The 21,356-nt window shown below is 45.5% G+C and overlaps 1 protein-coding gene across 2 annotated transcripts in view; it reads right to left on the bottom strand.

Annotated features, from left to right (window-relative positions):
- The window catches only part of SBF2 (SET binding factor 2), a 571,734-nt gene that overhangs the window by 16,786 nt on the left and 533,592 nt on the right, over nt 1-21,356 (bottom strand). For both annotated transcript variants that reach the window (XM_033928005.1, XM_033928006.1), the window contains 3 exons: nt 17,383-17,559; nt 14,582-14,683; nt 11,525-11,710 (listed from right to left, as the gene is read on the bottom strand). In XM_033928005.1, coding sequence (XP_033783896.1) covers nt 11,525-11,710; nt 14,582-14,683; nt 17,383-17,559 — 465 coding nt within the window. The remainder of the gene's footprint in view (nt 1-11,524; nt 11,711-14,581; nt 14,684-17,382; nt 17,560-21,356) is intronic.

Genomic DNA, 21,356 nt, shown 5'->3' with positions numbered 1-21,356 from the left:
TTTGAAAGTTGCCTTCGGTGAGTTTATTCTAATTTTGGATAATACATTTGCTCAGTATTTCCGCATTAATGGTACAGCCTTCTCTGACTACCTCATAAAACTTTAATAATGCCACCACGCTAAAATCTGTTTCAGTTTCCAACAGCATCTTTTTAGCTGCATAGTATGAATCTTCTGCTACACTTCCAGATGTACTTGGTAGAGGGCCAAGGTAACTACTGCAGCACAGCCTGATTACACTGATAGCTAGAAAACCTTTGGGAATCGGTTCCAAATTCTAAATAAAATAACCTTAGTGAGATTGAATTTGTGCAGTCTGGACTCATTGCCTGCTTAGTTGTTTGGGGCAGATAATGAAAACTCCCTTGACCATTTAAGGTATTACCCTTTCAATTGGGTAACTTTTCCATAGTCACTGAGGCATGCAATTATTTGGCCAACTTTAAAGAAACCTTCTAATAACCCCACTTGGTACAAGCTGGTTTCAAATCTTCTGTGATTATGAAAGGTAACAATGATTTTTCAATTAGAATTTCCTAGAGACTGGTACTAATAGATGACAGAAAACAAACCGGAGAAACTGCCTTCACACCAGTGAACAGCAAACAAAACAACAAAGATGACCAATTCGTGCTCAGTCTCTTTTATTGTAATTGACTCGATACGATCATGTTTAAGCCCACAAGGGCCTGCCTCAGGAGTCTTTTAATTAAATCATGGTAGTCGGAGCGTGTAAAATCCACAAAATTTTTCTAATTATCTTGTAAAACACCACTCTGGTAAACCGGTGTGTACTGCTGACTGCTGCTCAGATAGCACAGTTACTTACCGTAACAGGTGTTATCCAGGGACAGCAGGCATATATTCTCACATGTGGGTGACGTCATCTACGGAGCCCCGGCGCGGACAGCTTTTCAAGCAAACTTGATCGAAGTTTCAAGTTTGCACACTGCACCACGCATGTGCGTGCCTTCTCGCCCACTAGAGGGCGCATCCCACCTCGTGGTCCTCAGTTCCATAACTAGCAAGGAAGCCATCCCCGGGGAGGCGGGCGGGTTGTGAGAATATATGCCTGCTGTCCCTGGATAACACCTGTTACGGTAAGTAACTGTGCTTTATCCCAGGACAAGCAGGCATGATATTCTCACATGTGGGTGACCTCCAAGCTAACCAAAATAGGGCAGGTGGGAGGATGGCAATTTAGGAAAACAGATTTTGCAATACTGACTGGCCAAACCGGCCGTCACTCCTGGATAGAGTGTCCAGGCAGTAGTGAGAGGTGAATGTATGAACCGAAGACCAAGTGGCAGCCTTACATATGTCCTCCATCGGAGTGGATCGGAGAAAGGCTATCGAAGCTGCCATTGCTCGGACCTTGTGACCCGTGACCCGACCCGGGGGAGGAAGGCCAGCCTGAGTGTAGCAAAAGGAAATGCAAGCGGCCAACCAGTTAGACAGAGTGCGCTTGGAAACTGGATGCCCTAATCGATTGGGATCGAAGGACAAAAACAATTGAGGGACCTTCCGATGAGACCTGGTGCGTTGAAGATAATATGCCAACGCCCTCTTACAGTCAAGCGTGTGAAGCGCCGTCTCGCCAGGATGGGAGTGGGGCTTCGGGAAGAACACAGGAAGGACAATGGACTGATTGAGGTGGAAGTCCGAAACAACTTTAGGTAAGAACTTAGGATGGGTGCGGAGAACCACCTTGTCGTGATGAAAGACCGTGAAAGGAGGGTCCGCAACCAAGGCTTGCAACTCCCCAATCCGCCTGGCGGAGGTGAGGGCAATCAGAAACACCGCCTTCCAAGTCAGAAATTTCAAGAGGGACTTGTTGAGTGGCTCAAAAGGGGGTTTCATCAGTTGAGCCAGAACTACATTCAAATTCCACACGACAGACGGAGGCTTAAGAGGGGGGCAAACCCTGAGTAGCCCTTTCATGAAGCGTGTCACCAAGGGATGGAGTGACAGAGGGCGTCCCTCCAGAGGTTGGTGGAAAGCAGAAATCGCACTGAGATGAACCCGCACCGAAGTGGTTTTCAAGCCGGAGCGCGACAAATGAAATAAATATTCTAAAACCGAGGATACCGGAACTGATACCGGATCCAGGTGAAAGGACGAGCACCAGGTGGAAAACCTGGTCCATTTCTGCGCATAGCAAAGCCTCGTCGAGATCTTGCGGGAGGCTTCCAACACCTCCTTCACCGATTGAGACAGGTCCGGAGGAGTCAGGGAACAAGAAACCAGGCTGTCAGGTGCAATGACTGCAGATTGGGATGTAACATGGATCCTTGACTCTGAGACAGCAGAGAAGGAGAGACAGGCAGGGGAAGAGGCTCTCTGGCACTGAGCTGGAGCAGCAGGGAGAACCAGTGCTGACGCGGCCACCGAGGTGCTATGAGAATCATCGTGGCCGTGGACGATTTTAGGTGTACCAACGTTCGCATGATCAGAGGGAACGGAGGGAATGCATACAGGAACCTCCCTTCCCAGTCGAGTAGGAAGGCATCCGCTTCCAGACGGTCCTGCGAGTACATCCGAGAACAATATAGTGGTAGTTTGTGTGTCTCCGGAGAGGCAAACAGATCCACCTGTGGCGTTCCCCAGCGAGCGAAAACCTCGCGTAGAACTGCTGAGTGTAGAGTCCACTCGTGCGGTTGCAGAAGTCGACTCAGTTTGTCCGCCAGGCAATTCCGTTCTCCTTGGATGTAGACCGCCCGGAGGAAGATGTTCCGGGAGGCCGCCCACTCCCAGAGGCGAAGAGCTTCGGAGCAGAGGGGCCATGACCCCGTTCCTCCCTGCTTGTTCACATAATACATTGCCACCTGATTGTCCGTGCGGACGAGGACCACCTGGTCCTGCAATATGTGAACGAAGGCTCGAAGTGCTAGGAAGATGGCTCGCAGCTCTAGCACGTTGATATGACACTGACGGTCTTCTGTCGACCACAGGCCCTGCGTGCGAAGACCGTCGAGATGGGCTCCCCACGCGTACTCCGAGGAGTCCGTGGTCAGGACCTTGCGAAAAGGCGGAGTGCGGAACAATAGCCCCATGGACAGATTTGAAGAGTCTGTCCACCAACGCAGCGATTTCCGCAAGGGCGGAGTTACCGAAATGAGGCGAGACACCGGGTCGCACTCCTGACGCCACTGGGACGCGAGGGTCCACTGAGGGATCCTCAGATGTAGCCTCGCAAACGGCGTGACATGTACCGTCGAGGCCATATGGCCCAGCAGCATCATCATGCGCTTGGCCGACACCCTCGATAGTTGAGAGACCTGGCGGCTCATCCGTACCAAGGTTTCCAACCGCTGGGTCGGCAGGTAGGAGCGTAGGCGCACCGTGTCCAGCACCGCACCTATGAATTGAAGAGACTGCGACGGCCTCAACTGAGACTTTGGAAAGTTTATCTCGAACCCGAGAGTTTGTAGGAAGGCAATAGACTGTCGGGTCGCTGAGATAACCCCCTCCCTGGTCGGGGCTTTGATGAGCCAATCGTCCAGGTAAGGGAACACATGGAGTCCACGTGACCTGAGGGCCGCTGCAACCACCACCATGCACTTCGTGAATACTCGTGGGGACGCGGCCAGGCCGAAGGGCAGTACCCTGTACTGGAGGTGGAGGTCCCCCACCTGGAATCGTAAGAATCTTCGACAGGCGGGGTGCACCGGAACATGGGTGTATGCTTCCTTCAGGTCGAGGGAGCACATCCAGTCCCCTTCCCCCAAGAGGGGGTACAAAACCGGGAGAGATAGCATTCGAAACTTCTCCTGGGCCAGGAATTTGTTGAGCTTCCTGAGGTCCAGTATGGGGCGCAGGTCCCCGGTCTTTTTTGGGACCAAAAAGTAGCGGGAGTAAAACCCCGTACCCCACTGGTCCTTGGGGACCGGCTCGACCGCCCGAAGCTTCAAGAGGGCTTTGGCTTCGGTTATAAGGGTCGGTAGCTGCGAACGGTTGCAGGGGACTAAACTTGGGGGACTGTCCGGCGGCGAGGACACAAAGTTGAGCGAGTAGCCCTCGGAGACGATCCGGAGCACCCAAGCGTCTGAGGTAATCCCGGTCCATGCCTCCCGGAAGGACCGAAGACGGCCCCCGATAGGAAGGGGTTCCTGTGAAAGTGCGGAGGGGAACCCGCCCCGTCCGCTCAGCCCGTCAAAAGGAAGGCGCGGGCTTAGAAGGGCCCTGCGCCTGGGCTTGTCCCCCTCTGCCTCGCTGAGACGGACGTCTCGGAGGCGGTCTCGAGAAAGCCGGGGTCGATTTCTGAGGGTATCGGCGCGGCGGAGGCCGAAAGGGTTTCTGCGGCGGGGGCCTAGGTTTGGGGCGGACCAGGGATGCTAGAGAGCGCTCCTGTTCCGACAAGCGTTTGGTCGCCGCATCCAATGATTCGTCGAATAACTCGGACCCCACACAAGGCAAGTCTGCCAGGCGTTCCTGCAGGTTTGGGTCCATGTCGAGGGTGCGAAGCCAGGCCAAGCGGCGCATGGCCACCGCGAGGGCCGACACCCTCGAAACCAGCTCAAAGGCGTCGTACACTGCGTGGAATAGGTACAACCGCAATTGAGACAGGTTGGACATAAACTTATCGAATCCTGCTCTTTGGGAGTCCGGTAACGAGTTTCGATATTGAGGAAGGTCCTTCACCATACCCCGCAAATAGGAGGAAAAGGTGAAGGCGTAATTTAGAACCCTGGTGGCCATCAGGGAATTTGAATAGAGGCGACGGCCAAACTTGTCCAGGGTCCGCCCCTCCCTGCCTGGTGGAACCGCCGCAGAAACCCGTGAGGGCTGTGATTTTTTAAGAGCAGACTCCACCAGAAGAGACTGGTGTGAGAGCTGCGCCTTATCGAACCCTTTAGGAGGAATCGTCCTATACTTCGATTCCATTTTTGAAGGCACAGACGTGACTGTAAGAGGGTTTGACAGGTTATTCAGCCAGGTTTGCAGAAGGACACTGTTGAGAGGGAGTCTAGGCACCTCCCTAGGAAGAGTGGGGAGGTCCTGTTCCTCCAAAAATTCTTTGGAATACCGAGAGCCTACCATCAGGTCAATCCCCAGGGCTTGGGCCATGTCCTGAACGAAGGATGAAAATGAGGACGGCCTAGCCTGGGGAGACGGGGTTCTCGACCGCCCCACCGAGGAGAGGGGGGAGGCCTCATGGGAATAATGAGGATCCCTAACCGATCCCGAATCCCAGGATCCCCTCTCGAGGGCCCTCGAGGGGGAAGGGGAAGTTATCCTCCTCGCAGAGCCCTTGGGTGAGGACCCAGGGGTTCGTGGGACACTCTCCCGTTTCCTCGGCGAGGCGGCCCGGGAAGACTTCCCATGAGGTGAGCGGAGGAGTCTCAGGTTGTCGAGGCGCAACTCCGACACCTGCAGCGCCTCGCCCCCGAACGACGAGGAGCGGTCGCGCCGAGGCGAGCCTCGGGGTCGTTTAGACTTCCTCGATCGACGCCCCGTCCGAGGTCGCGTCGAGGGCGAGGCGTGTCTGGAAGACCCGGAGGAAGAGGAGGAAAGACGGCGCACTCTGCGCAACTTTTCCTTGGGCCTTACACTCCGCTCAGGGGGTTCCCCCGAGGTCGAGGTCCGGGGCGGGGCCGAGACCGAGGTGAACGGGGCCACCGTACCCGAGACCGAGGTCGCCGAGGTCGGAGCTCCCGAGGGAGCCGAGGCCGGGGCCTCCGAGACCGAAGGCGCCCCGGCCGAGGTCGAGGCCGCCGGAACCGCAGCACGCTGCAACACTTCCAGGGCTCCCGACAGCTCCGATGAGATCAGAGCTCGGAGGAGATCCTGGAAGGCCGGAATCCCCACGAAGGTGGGGAGTTCCGAGTCCGGGGCACACTCCCTGGAGGGCGACCTCGGTCTCGAGTATTCCCTCGGGGTGTGCGGAGTCGAGGTCCGATGCGGGGCCGGGGTCGACCCACCCGCCTTGGCCTGACTCGAGGATGGCTTCTTTGCTGAAGGGGATGGAACAGAGGACTTACCCGAAGCTTGCTTCACTGACGACGCCTTCGAGGAAGAGGGCCGAGGCGAGGCCGAGGCCCCCGAGGACGCCGAGGCCGAGGTCAAGGCCGGGGCCGAAGCCGAGGCCGACGTCGAGGCCTTAGGTGCGTCGACGGCGAACAATTCGGCCATTCTTGCCTTACGGCGACGGAGGGCCCTGTTTTGGAAGGTAGCACAGCGATCACACGAGTCTGTCGGATGTTCGGGCCCAAGACAGACAATGCACCACCGGTGAGGGTCGGTGATGGAAAGCAACCTTTCACACCGGCTGCACTTTTTGAATCCCGTAACAGGACGGGACATCCACGAAGAAAAAGAAGAAGGCCGGGAACGTACCGACGTCCCGCGGCCACGGATTCCGGGAGCCCCCGGAGTCCGAGGAAAAACGAAAGACTTTTTTTTTTTTTTTTGAAAGGAACCGAAAAGAAAAACAGCACCGCGAACTAATTCGAAGGGAAAACAAACTAAACGCGGCAGCTAGAAGGCAAAAACACTGGAGCTCAGATCCACAGGGCTTTCTTGCTCCGCGGAAAAATTTGAACTGAGGACCACGAGGTGGGATGCGCCCTCTAGTGGGCGAGAAGGCACGCACATGCGTGGTGCAGTGTGCAAACTTGAAACTTCGATCAAGTTTGCTTGAAAAGCTGTCCGCGCCGGGGCTCCGTAGATGACGTCACCCACATGTGAGAATATCATGCCTGCTTGTCCTGGGATAAAACCAGCGTATGCTGCTGCCCGAAGTTGAATAAAAGTCACTGCCTGAATATTGGCGGACAGCTAACTGGCTCGCCTGCTCCAAAGGGCTTTAAACTAGGTGAGTTGGGGGAGAAAATCCATTCTCATCCTGGTGTTGTAAGTAACCATCCCGGTATGGTAAGTAACTACTCCATTACGGAGTCTGAGGTAAGTACTTACGCTGCAGTCAGTACTGCAGGGGACAGACTAACTCAAAAAGTGAAATAAGGGGCAAACTAAGTCAAGCGGGAAAATCTCCACGCAGACCGGGCAAACACGAAGTGTGGAAGGCTATGTACATTAATGCCCGCAGTTTAGGCAATAAAATACTGGAATTAGAGACGGAAATGAGGAGTGCCGACCTAGATGTGGTGGCAATATCTGAAACTTGGTTCACGGATTCCCATGGATGGGATATGGCTATACCAGGGTTATAACTTACTCCACCGAGACAGAGAAGGCAAAAACGGAGGAGGGGTAGCACTATATATCAAGGAAGAAATCAAAGTTACCAGAATCACAGGTGTCAGGTATACAAGGGAGTCCCTCTGGGTGAACCTTGCCAGGGGAAGTGGCAAATGCCTATATCTGGGCATTGTATACAGGCCTCCTAAACAATAGGACGACATAGACAAAGAATTAATTGAAGACATTGAGACCTTCACTCTGCGTGGAGACACTGTACTGTTAGGGGATTTCAACATGCCAGAAATAAACTTGAACAAACTTTCAGCTACGACCAGCAGCAGCAGAAGGCTACTAACCTCTATACGGGGAGCACGACTCAAAACAAATGGTACTGGAACCCACCAGGGATCAGGCGATTCTGGACCTGATACTCACCAATGGAGATAGCCTCACAGAGGTTTTGGTAGGTGAGGCGTTGGCCTCTAGCGACCACAACATGGTGTGGTTTCACCTCAGGAAGGGGTCCACGAGGTCGAACACGTCAACGAAGGTCCTTAACTTTAAGGGCACTGACTTCGAGATTTTGTCTATGAGGATCTACAAAACCAAGACACAACAGATAATGTGGAGGTAATGTGGTCAGCTCTGAAATCTACCCTACAGGAAGCAACCAACCTCTTTATAAAAACCATGAGTAAACGGCAGAGAAATAACAAACCCCAATGGTTCTCTGCGGAGATCTCGGAACTCGTAAAACAGAAGAAAAGAGCATTTGTATCCTACAAACGATCACAATGACCAGAAGCCAAAGAAGCTTATCCAGAGAAATCTAGAACTGTTAAAACAGCGGTCAGAAACGCCAAACTCCGGATGGAAGAAAGAGGAATATTAAAAAAGGGGATAAATCCTTTTTCAGGTATGTTAGTGATAGAAAGAGGAATACAGACGGGATAGTGTGCCTGAGGAAACCCAACGGCAACTTTGCAGAATCGGACTCCAATAAAGCCGAACTACTGAACAAATACTTCTGCTCAGTCTTTACCTGTGAGGCACCTGGATCCGGTCCACAGCTACAAACAAGGGAGAACTCAGAAGACCTGTTCAGGAATTTTGAATTTTCCACCAGCAGCATCTACCAAGAATTGTCAAGGCTCAAAGTGAATAAAGCCATGGGACCGGATAAATTGCACCCCAGAGTGCTTAGGGAACTGAGAGATGTCCTGGCAGAGCTGTTAGCCGCGCTCTTCAATCTTTCTCTGAGCATGGGAAAAGTTCCATTAGACTGGAAAACAGCTAACGTCTTTCCGCTCCACAAAAAGGGATACAGGTTAGAGGCAGCAAATTACATACCGGTAAGTCTCGCGTCAATAGTGTGTAAACTTATGGAAACATTGATTAAACACAAATTAGATACAGTTCTGGATGATGAGAGACTGAGGGATCCCCACCAGCATGGATTTACCAGGGGGAGATCCTGCCAATCCAACCTAATTGGCTTCTTTGACTGGGTAACAAAAAAACTAGATAACATCCCTAGATGTAGTGTATCTGGACTTCAGTAAGGCTTTTGATAGCATCCCACACCGTAGACTTTTGAACAAGATGAGTTTGTTGGGGCTAGAAGAAACATTAACTGCCTGGATTAAAAACTGGCTCAGTGGCAGACATCAAAGGGTGGTGGTAAACGGTACTCCCTCTGAAAAGTTGGAAGTGCACAGTGGAGTACCGCAGGGCTTGGTCCTGGGTCCAATCCTATTTAATATCTTCATACGAGATCTTCTGAGTAAAATTGCATTATTTGCCGATGACGCTAAATTATGCATTATAGTGGGCGGAGGTACCATGCCCGACACTATGACACAGGGCATACTTTTACTGGAGCAATGGTCTACTATTTGGCAGCTGAATTTTAATGCCAAGAAGTGTAAAGTTATGCACCTTGGTAGCAGAAATCCATGCAGAACCTACACTCTGAATGGTGAGACCTTAACTAGAACTGTTGCAGAACGGGACTTGGAAGTAATCATTAGTGAAGATATGAAGACAGTCAATCAAGTGGAGAAAGCCTCATCAAAGGCTAGACAAATGGTGGGTTGCATCCGGAGAAGTTTTGTCAGCCGAAAGCCCGAAGTGGTAATGCCACTATACAGGTCCATGGTGAGACCACATCTGGAATACTGTGTACAATTTTGGAGGCCACATTATCAGAAGGATGTGCTGAGAATGGAATCAGTTCAACGGTTGGCCACCAGGATGGTCTCGGGACTCAAGGATATCCCATATGAAGAATGTCTAGGTAAGTTGTAGCTATACTCTCTCGAGGAACGCAGAGAGGGGGGTGACATGAAAGAGACGTTCAAATACATTACTGGCCGTATTGAGGTGGAAGAAGACATATTTTTCCTTACAGGACCTACAGCGACAAGAGGGCATCCGCTAAAAATAAGGGGCGGGAGATTTCATGGTGACACTAGAAAGTACTTCTTCACTGAAAGGGTGGTTGACCGATAGAATGATCTTCCACTTCAGGTAGTTGAGGCCAATAACGTGACTGACTTTAAGAACAAATGGGATCAACATGTGGGTTCACTTCAAAGAAGAACTTAGGGGGGAGGGTTATTTGAGTGGGCAGACTTGGGCCAAAGGCCCTTTTCTGCCGCCATATTCTATGTTTCTATGATTTAACTGAGCAAGAGTCTCTCCTGCTTGGTTAAATCATTTGAAATATCAGGAGCTATGTTTTTAGCTCCATAAGCTTCTTGATGTATAACACAGGCCATGCAGCATTCTGGTGGTCCTTCTTAAAATTATCACCCTTTTATCAGTGACCTTTGGTACATGTGAAGCTTGATTTTGCATAAGGTTTCCTAGTCAGAAAATGACACCACCAGCTCAAGCTGTGAAAAGGTTCTCAAGTATTTTATAAAAGGTTCATAGAACAAGCAGCCTTTTGTAAAATACATAAACGTACATAACTTGCAGCACATACACGTTTTCAAAATAGTCAGTCTAGTGTATCTGACAGGCTCTTCCTCTTGTGAAACTTCCTTAATGACATCACAAACAATCTCCTTAAAGGAGACTAGAATACTCCCAGATGTTCCTGTTATAAAACACTGATATAGCATTAATAATTCAGCTGACACCTGGAAATACTGGCGTAAACAACAGCTTTTTCAAAGATGACTCAATTCTATTTTAGAAATTACTACTTCATGTGTTTTCTCAGTAAAACGTTCAGAATAACAGCAAGCCCGGGCTCTCTGGTATGATTGTCCTAGTCACACCCAGAACAACATGTAGATACCATTGATAAACAAAATGTTTCATCTGATGGCTTAATTGTTGTTGTACTACATATCTGAACTAATTCTCCTCATGTTTCCACTGCTGAAATGAAATTCTGTTTTATTAGCTAGCTGCAGAAAAAGACATTAATTCAGTTAACATTTGGCGTCTCTCTTAAATCTCCAAAAGAATCTGGATTCAGAGTGGGTTACTGGATTGACAGTTTGGTTTAAAAAAAATTAAAAAAGCAGAAACAAGCCTACGATTGAGATAACTGGGCCATCATTCACAAGATGTTCTTTGAATGAATATTAGCCAGTTTTTGAAGTAGTGGTGCAAGGTGTTTGAGTGGCATCTCTAGAAGTCCTTGCCCACTGGCAGTAAAGAAATGCCGAATCATGAAGGAGTGCTCCGATCCACCATGAATTCAGAGCGCGTTCACACAGCCGGACATCTTCAGCTGAATATCTATACTTTGAGGATGAGCTACCGTCTATTTTGGCAATGTTAGGAAATTCTACTTTACGGAGAGGGTAGTGGATGCCTGGAATACGCTCCCGAGAGAGGTGGTGGAGAGTAAAACTGTGACTTAGTTCAAAGAAGCGTGGGATGAACACAGAGGATCTAGAATCAGAAAATAAGATTAAAAATTGAACTAAGGCCAGTACTGGGCAGACTTGCATGGTCTATGTCTGTATATGGCCGTTTGGTGAAGGATGGGCTGGGGAGGGTGTAAATGGGCTGGAGTAAGTCTTAACAGAGATTTTGGCAGTTGGAATCCAAGCACAGTACCAGTACTGGATTCTTGCCCAGAAATAGCTAAGAAGAAAATTTAAATTGAATAAGGTTGGGCAGACTGGATGGACCATTCGGATCTTTATCTGCCGTCATCTACTATGTTACTATTTTCCCACTTTGTTACTGGTTCTGGGAGCTTACGTCATAAAGACCCAGTATGTCCATTTAGGGTTTATATTTTTGGACTTCTCACCTTTTACATTCTGGCACGTTCAATATTTTGAAGTCAGCTAGGTATAGAAATAAATTTGGTGCAAGGTACTGAATTGCTAATTTGCAAGATGTCAGTGCTTACCTGATGCACACAATCCAAAAACTGTAAGAAAATGGGCGTAAAACCACTGCTTTGACTGTTGAGCGTCACATTGCTGCGCTGACTGAATTTATGGCCAAATGAAAGCCACTCTTTTTCCACCAGCATCCGGAAGCCTTCAAGAGTCCGGTAGAATGGATCGCCAAGTAGCTGGACTAGAGATACCACCTGCAACACAGAATCAAAATATAGTTAATATAATGAAGCCAAAACAGCACCAAAGTTAATTTGCTTATTAGTGCTGTGGTGAGGCCCCCTTTTATCAAGCTGCGTTAAGGTGGGTTTTTTTTAAATTTCCAGCCACTATGGTAAAAGCTCCGAAGCTTATAAAATTCCTATTAGCATTGGAGCTTTTACCACAATGGTTGGTGATAAAAATCCTAACACATAGAAACATAGAAACATAGAAATAGACGGCAGATAAGGGCCAAGGCCCATCAAGTCTGCCCACCCCAGTGATCCTCACTATCTATCTTTGCGGATAGATCCCACATGTCTATCCCATCTGGCCTTAAAATCCGCCACACTGGTGGCCTCAATAACCCGAAGTGGAAGACTATTCCAGCGATCAACCACCCTTTCAGTGAAGAAGAACTTCCTAGTGTCACTGTGCAGTTTCCCGCCCCTGATTTTCCACGAATGCCCCCTTGTTGCCGCGGGACCCTTGAAGAAGAAGATGTCTTCTTCCACCTTGATGCGGCCCGTGAGATATTTGAATGTCTCGATCATGTCTCCCCTCTCTCGACGCTCCTCGAGTGAGTAGAGCTGCAAATTCCCCAACCGCTCCTCGTACGGGAGCTCCCTGAGTCCCGAGACCATCCTGGTGGCCATTCTCTGGACCGACTCCAGTCTCAGCACATCCTTGCGGTAATGCGGCCTCCAGAATTGCACACAGTACTCCAGGTGCGGTCTCACCATGGATCTATATAGTGGCATAATGACTTCAGGTTTACGGCTGATGAAACTCCTGCGTATGCAACCTATGATTTGCCTTGCTTTGGATGAAGCTTGCTCCACTTGGTTTGCCGACTTCATGTCTTCTCTGACAATCACTCCCAAGTCTCTTTCTGCTACAGTTCTTGTCAGGATCTCGCCATTTAGGGTGTAGATCTTGCATGGATTCTGGCTTCCCAGGTGCATGACTTTGCATTTTTTGGCATTGAAACTGAGTTGCCAGGACCTAGACCAGTGCTCCAGCAGAAGTAAGTCATGCACCATATCGTCTGTCATTGCTTTTTTGTCTGTTGTGCTTTTGCTCACTACATTGCACAGTTTGGCATCATCGGCAAACAATGTTATTTTACCTCGAAGCCCTTCTGTCAGGTCTCTTATATAGATGTTGAACAAGATCGGGCCTAGGACGGAGCCCTGTGGCACTCCACTTATCACCTCCGACATCTCGGAGGGAGTGCCATTCACCATCACCCTCTGAAGCCTACCTCCAAGCCAGTTCCCAACCCATTTTGTTAAAGTGTCGCCCAAACCTAAAGAACTCATCTTATTCAGCAACCTGCGGTGTGGCACGCTATCAAATGCTTTGCTGAAATCCAGATAGACGATGTCCAGGGACTCACCAACATCCAGCTTCCTCGTCACCCAGTCAAAGAAGCCGATCAGGTTGGATTGGCACGATCTCCCCTTAGTAAATCCATGTTGGCGGGGATCCCGCAGATTCTCCTCGTCCATGATCCTATCCATTTGGTGTTTGATTAGGGTTTCCATTAGTTTGCTCACTATTGAAGTGAGACTCACTGGTCTGTAGTTTGCCATATCCACCCTGGAGCCTTTCTTGTGTAGTGGAATGACGTTAGCCGTCTTCCAGTCCATCGGGACGTTACCTGTACTAAGGGAGAGATTAAAGAGCGCGGATAGTGGTTCCGCCAAGACATCTCCCAACTCCCTGAGTACCCTAGGGTGTAGGTTGTCAGGCCCCATTGCCTTGTTGACTTTGATTTTTGACAGCTCGCAGTAGACGCTGCTGGGTGTAAATTTGAAATTACTAAACGGGTCTACTGATTTAATCCTTGTATGTGGTTGAGGGCCGATTCCCGGCACCTCGCGGGTGAAGACTGAACAGAAGTATTCATTTAACAGTTGGGCCTTTTCCGAGTCCGTCTCCACATGGTCTCCGTCTGGTTTTCTGAGTCGTACTATCCCGCCTGAGTTCTTTTTCCTGTCACTAATATACCTGAAGAAGGATTTATCTCCCTTCTGGATATTCTTTGCTAGAGACTCCTCCATGCGGAATTTGGCCTCTCTAACTGCCGCTTTGACGGCTCTTGATTTGGTCAGATAATCTACTCTGGAGTCCTGTGTCCCTGATTGTTTGTAAGAGATGAATGCTTTTTTCTTCTCTTTGATGAGGTCTGAGATCTCCATAGAGAACCACTGTGGCTTGTTGTTCCTACTTCGTTTGCTTACTGATTTAACATAGCGGTTTGTTGCTTCCTGTATGGTGGTTTTCAAAGTTGACCACATTTCTTCCACGCTGTCGGTATCTGCTTGGGTTTGTAGCGCCTGGTGAACGAAGTCTCCCATGTCCTGGAAATTTGTGTCCTTGAACTTGAGAACCTTGGTCAATGTGGTAGATTTCGTGAAACCTTTCCTGAGATTGAACCAAATCATATTGTGGTCACTGGAGGCCAAAGTTTCACCCACCGAGACCTCTGTGATACTTTCTCCGTTGGTAAGTACCAGGTCCAAAATTGCCTGATCCCTTGTTGGCTCAATTACCAGTTGCCTGAGTCCTGCTCCATTCAAAGAGTTTAATAGCTTGATAAAAGGGGGCCTAAGCTCTGACCAGGAAATGTTTTTAAATCTCTTATAAAAGAAAGGTCTCTAACCTGTGCTTGAACTCATTTTTGATTGGAGTGCTTATTATTGCTATGTATATTAAAAGAGATTTTAGAATTTTACAGCTAAATGGAAGCATTAAATCAAAGTTTCATTAACCATTCGGCATTTTAAAATTATTAGTTATCGCACTGTTTAATATATAGAAGAAATAAAATATACAAAACATTTGTATGTGGTGTTTACTTGCGTGGTGCTGTCCCAGCCTTCTTCTAAACAAACCAGGACTGAAGATCCGCTTTCAAGCAGCTCTGAGAGGATTAGACTCAACTGCATTATCCTGTGAAGCTGTTGAAAGAGAAGGGAAAATTTAGACGTGGGTTAGAAGAATGAAGAAAGTTGGGTTAATATTGAAAGAGTAGCCTGCAAGCTGAACTGACTTTGGATAGTCAATGCTGGGCCATTAGAACCATAGTGACATGATGCCAGATAAAGACCAAATGTGCAGCTTCTAGCACTGAACCCAGAGGTTAATCAAGCACAGGCCAATACTAGTCTCAATATACCCAGTTAACTTGGCACATAAAGGAAGGGCAGCCTTTTGGCAGTGCCACCCAAACTCCGCCCTGGAGCGCCCCTAACCTATCTGGATAGGGAATGGCAGGTTAGTAGTGGTGAAGCATTGCTTGATTAAATGCTGCCGAATATCAGTGTTGTATTAGGTTGCTTGAGATTGATTCTTGGTATAGGAAAACTGATTGTTATTGCTATTATTGTCAGGCTGGTATTTTATTTTGATTTTATGCTGAATATGACGTATATTGTTGGGGTTTAAAAAAAAAAATGTCTGAAATGTCTGTGAAATATTATTATGTGTCTGCTGTTGTACTTCGCCTTGAAAAAGACGGATATAAATAAACAAACCAGTAACAAAGTGGTTTAATTTTAGCTGTGAAAAGCAGTTCTAAATTAAATTGCATTGTTGTACATCAGGGCTGCCCAAGTTCGGTCCTTGAGATCTACTGACAGGCCAGGTTTTCAGGATATCCACAGTGAACATGCATGAGAGAGATTTGCATACCAAGAAGGCAGTGCAGGCAAATCTCTCTCATGCATGTTCACTGTGGATATCCTGAAAACCTGGCCTGCCAGTAGATCTCGAGGACCGGACTTGGGCAGTCCTGATGTACATACAGCAGCTGAGCATTACTGTCATAAGAGCAATTTAGGAGGTACATTTAGGAAGGAGGAAAAGTAACATTGTGAATCCTTGAATTTTGAAATGCATATACAGTATATATATGGTCCTATATATGCGGTTAACCTGGTTAGATAAGTGCTAGCGAATAACACGGGGACAAATTTTTCCCCCGTCCCCGCAGGAACTCAATTTCCCCATCCCGTCCCGTCCTTGCGAGTTTTTTCGCTGTCCCTGCCCCATTCCTGTAATCTCTGCCTTAACCACACAAGCCTTTAACACTTATGATTTTAAAGTATTTAGAAACGTAGAACATAGAAGATGACGGCAGAAAAGGGCTACAGCCCATCAAGTCTGCCCACTCTGCTTACCCACCCCCTGTCTATGCCCTAATGACCCAATTTCCTTATCTTGACCCTCGTAGGGATCCCACATGGGTATCCCATTTATTCTTAAAGTCTGGCACGCTGTCTGCCTCGATCACCTGCACTGGAAGCTTGTTCCAATGATCAACCACTCTCTCTGTGAAGAAATACTTTCTGGTGTCGCCATGAAATTTTCCGCCCCTGAGTTTGAGCGGGTGCCCTCTTGTGGCCGAGGGTCTCTTGAGAAAGAAAATATCATCTTCCACTTCGACACGTCCCGTGAGGTACTTAAATGTTTCGATCATGTCTCCCAATGTTTCGATCATGTATTTGAGGACAGAGCATGCAGGAATGGGGCAGGGACAGTTAAAGAACTCTCTGGGAAGGGACAGGAAAATGAGTTCCTGAGGGATGTGGAAAAATTTGTCCCTGTGTCATTCTTTAATAAGTGCTAAATATTGGCATTGAACCAGCCAATTGCCAGCCCCATCCCAGGAACCCCTAAAATAGCTGGTTTTCAGTTCGGCACTAACTAGTTATTTTCAGTGTCACTGCTGAAAATTAATGAGTCTGGAACAGGTGATATAATCAGCCAGAAGTTGTGTCCAGCCAGTTAAATTGCTTTGAATATCAACCCTATAAGTATAGACTATGGAAGTTGTTCTTAAACCTGTCCTAGGAGACCCCCAGCCAGCCAGGTTTTCAAGATATCTCTAATGAATATGTTTGAGACAGATTTGCATGTAGTAGAAGTGACAGGCATGCAAATGTGCCTCATGCATATTCATTAGGGACTGGTTTAAGATCCACAGGACTATGGGGTTACTTTAGACCTGTGAAAGCAAATAATTCTAAGTACAGCTGCTATTAAGGGCAATTCTATAAGCCAGGCACTCACATTAAGGTGTGGTTTATACATGTAAATGTTATGCATGCTAGCAGGGTACCTAAGCCCTATTCTGCTAATACCTGCTTAACTTACATAGCCCCGGCTCAGTTTCTATGCCTGGAGGGGATTTGAACTGGGCTCCCCTGGTTCCCGGTCTACAGCTCTAACAAGTACGCTCCTTGTTTCTTGACTATGTGCCAGATGCACCAAAGGGTTTTCCTCATTTTGTATCTATAGGAAATATGCTAGTTTTAAAATTAGTAGATTGCTTTGTGTTTTCTTTAACTTCTATTATGGACATCCCAGATATTGTTCTGGTCTCTTTGGTCATGATCTGCTTAGAACTATGGAGGTAAAAGCAGAATACAAGTTTCAATATTACAGAGCCCTAAGTGATTTATGTACCTGGGAATCTTGCCAAAGCCTCTAAAACAATGCAGGGACTTTAATCTTATTACATTTTCATTACACTTTAAAAAGCAAAACCATTTGCCATTAATGGTAGCCTTCACTCACTTTTGAAATGAACATAAAATTTGCTGGAACACTAACAACCCGCTAGCACACTCTTAACAGGATCAGTTATGGGAATTACCTGAAGAAACCACTCTGACTCCCCGAGTGCTTTGAGGAATGTTACTTCAGAATCTGTGGGAATGGAGCTTGGGATGCAAGCTCTCATCAGTTTTTTAAAGCTGGTTTTCACCTGTCGAACATCACTGAACTCGATAGGAACAAATTCGCAATTTAAAGTGAAGTCAAGTTTGAAACCCTGAGAAAGAAGAAAATGACAGGTGTTAGCCAGACCGATATGGACAGCTCACTGAAATCAGCATTTTCTTCACTGAAAATCAGCATTTTCCCAGCTCGGTGCCTAACCATGAAAGACCAAGTAGACTCCTTAATCAGAAAGAGTTTTTTCCACTCCATTAGAGCATATTTTAATATGTCAGCATTTAGAATTCTGGTACAATCCCTTATACAGTCTGGTACAATCCCTTATACAGTAATCAACTTGATTACTGTAACATCGCCTATTTAGCAATTTCCCAAAAGAATATGCGACGATTACAACTTATACAAAATGCAGAGGTCAAACTGATTTTCGGGCTGAGAAAGTTCAACCACGTGACACCTTACTACCGACAGCTGCGTTGGCTACCGATGGAGGCACGCGTAAAGTTTAAGTTCGCATGTTTCTGCTTTAAAGCACTATATGGTCTAGCCCCCAAATACATAACTAACCTTTTTCCTTCTCAGCCAACAGACATAAGAGAAGCACACACTTGAACTTCGTTTCCCCCCCCAGTTAGAGGATGTAAACTCAAAAAGACACCACCAATACCTTCTCTCACACCAAGCAGCATTATGGGGTAAAGATCTAGAACAATTGCTCACGCCTTCTACTTATGGGGAATTTAGGAAACACCTAAAAACATCTCTGTTCCTGAAGTATCTAGATAGCTGACCCGTTCAATTCTTTCTCTTCAATAACGGTTCTCCTCTGTTAAGTTCATTCAGTTTGTACCATCTTTTAATCTTTGTAAATCGCATAGAACTTCACGGTCCTGCGGTATATAAAAAACTGTTTCCTCCAGCAGCTATCAAATGAAGTTTGGCAAATCGGTAAGGTAACTTCTTACTGAGGCTGTACTGATATATGACTATATTCTTCATTCAAACCCACGTTAATATTGCCTGGGGTTTCATACAACACTGTATATACATTTAATGTACTTACTGCTTTGCTGCTGTTCATTTAGTTTAAACCTGCTATCCAGAACACCTATTGATACTGATAACATTGTGGCCTCCCTTGCTCTGTTACACTTGTAATTTTTAATTTGGCGATATTTGTTATAGCACTTTTAAAATCAATATGCAGAATATGCTCAAACACAAAAAACATTGTGAAAAACAATTAGACAACTATTGACACAAAAGGAGGGAAATGCGAATTACATAACAGTAATTTAACAAGAAAACAAATTGGTGCCAGAACACGAAAGGAATAATAAAATCAAGGTTAAATAAATAATTAAGAAGGAAGAAAACAAATCATCTAGATTATAGGCCATCCAAGTTTCATTAAAATTTGTTGAAACGCCTATCATAAATTCTAAGCATTTTACAATATTAAAAACAAGGGGGAGACTTAAAAGGGCATATCGACAAGACAAATTAGGGACTAATCTAAAAATTAGGGACATCAATCTAAAAATTTTCCACATGATATTAAATCTCAGCCAACCGCGCAAGAATTAGCAGATAGTTTCATGGATAAGATTAAAAAAATAAGAAATAGCTTTTCATCACAACAACAATCTACAATCTCATTAGATCATGAACCTAATTTATCACTCCCCTCAAAATGTTCTCAGTTTAAAGTTCCCAATCTTAAGGAACTAGAATTGATCATCAAAACCATCAATCATAAAGGAACATTTAATGAATCAATATCCCCCATCATTCTCAAGAAATACTTTTCAATATTTGGCCCCTATATACACACTTTAATCAAGTGTAGTTTACAACAAAGTAAAGTGCCCTCTGACTGGAAAAAATCTACGATACGACCAGTTATCAAAGATCAAAAAATAGGATCAGAAATAAAAACTAATTACAGACCAATCGCTAATATTCCATTCTTAGCTAAAACGATTGAAAAAATTGTATTTAACCAAATAACAGAATACATCGAAAAAACCAACATACTGCACCCAAACCAAACAGGATTTAGACAAAATCATTCTACAGAACACTCACTAATTGGTATGACTACGTCTTTAATTTATCACTTAGATCACCATACATCTGTAATTTTGATTTCCCTTGATTTATCATCTGCATTTGACACTATTGATCACTGTCTTTTAATAAATAGACTTAAGTCAATCGGTTTAACTGACCAAGTTTTGCTCTGGTTTCAATCTTACTTTAATAACCGTTCATCAACTGTCTCTTTCAACGATTCAACATCAAAAAGTTATTCACTTCCTTATGGAATCCCACAAGGATCAATATTATCGCCTATTCTATTTAATATTTTCTTAGCTCCTCTGATGACATTATGTCAGTCCATAGGATTTACAGTATTCGCTTATGCAGATGATATACAACTACTACATCCAATTAATACCAAAAATCCGAATGAAATAGTAATAATAAACGACAAACTGGATCAAATTCAATATTGGCTTGAAAGTAATAAATTATCTTTAAACATTCAGAAAACTAACACTATGTTCTTTCCATGGAAAGAATACGAAACACTTTCCTCTCCTATTTCTATTAAGGGTATTCCTTTGCAAATGGCCAAAAACATTAGGATCTTAGGAGTATTATTTGACAACAAATTATCTTTTCATGATCATATAAGCCAAGTGGTCAAGTCAACTTTTTACAGACTCCGTCAGATTCGATCTATATCAAAATTTTTATGTACACAATCTCTGAATATCCTACTTCATTCTCTTGTAATTTCTAAACTTGATTATTGTAATTCCCTATTCATTGGTTTGCCACAAAAAGAGCTTAGACGATTACAGATAATACAGAACGCCTCCATTAAAATTATATATAATGCTAAAAAATTTGATCATGTGTCACCATTACTCAAGAAAGCACATTGGCTTCCGGTCGCACACCGTATCATATACAAACAATGCCTACTTACACATAAAACTTTAGAATTTAAAACTCCTGCCTTTATCTATAGAGTATTAATATCGTATACTTCCTCTAGATCTCTCAGATCACAGGATCAACATCTCTTAGCTATCCCCTCATTGAAAGTCATTAACACAAGACGTACCACAATCTTCTCTATAACAGCCCCTCAGTCCTGGAATAACCTTCCACTTTACTTAAGACAAGAAAAAAATTTAGGAAAATTTAAAGCTCATCTTAAAAGTTTTTTATTTACAGATGCATTTAATGATTAAGTCTGTTAATGACTAAACCTCTCTGCTTTGTCAATTTAATTCTCTGAATTTATTGTTTACCTTTCCCCTCCTAATGTATTTCCCTTGAATTTTTGAACATAATAACTGTATGTAACCATTAAATTAAATAACTTTCCTTATGTTTTATTATTGTCAGTTAAATCCCATTTAAGTTTTAATTTTTCTTTTTTGTTTTTGTTTTTATTGTAAATGATATATTAATTAATTTTTGAACAATTTGTACATCGCCTAGAAATGTGAATAGGCGATAAATCAAGACATTTAATAAACTTGGAAACTTGGACTGGACATGAAAACAATGGGTAAGTAATGATAAAATACAATAATTACAAGAAAAGCATACATAGAAGGGAAGAATACAAGGAGAGGGGAAGAGAAGGTCCTTTTTGTTAAAGAGAAGATCCTTTTTTATTTTTTTTGAAAGAGGATGAAAGTGGAGAGCGTGCAAAGAAAAAAAATGTAAGAGTGGAGAGAAAGAGGTTATTACTCAAAAGCGTCTTTGAAAAGGAAACACTTTAGTCCACCTTTGAATTTATCTAAGTTTTTTTTGGCCCTCAGGGTATTTGGTAAGAAATTCAAGATTGTGGGGGCTGTAACCGAGAAG

The sequence above is a fragment of the Geotrypetes seraphini genome, chromosome 19 (genome assembly GCF_902459505.1).
Source record: "Geotrypetes seraphini chromosome 19, aGeoSer1.1, whole genome shotgun sequence".
Classification (NCBI taxonomy): domain Eukaryota; kingdom Metazoa; phylum Chordata; class Amphibia; order Gymnophiona; family Dermophiidae; genus Geotrypetes; species Geotrypetes seraphini.
Note: the sequence above shows the minus strand (reverse complement) of the source record. Positions and strands in the feature narration are given on the sequence as shown.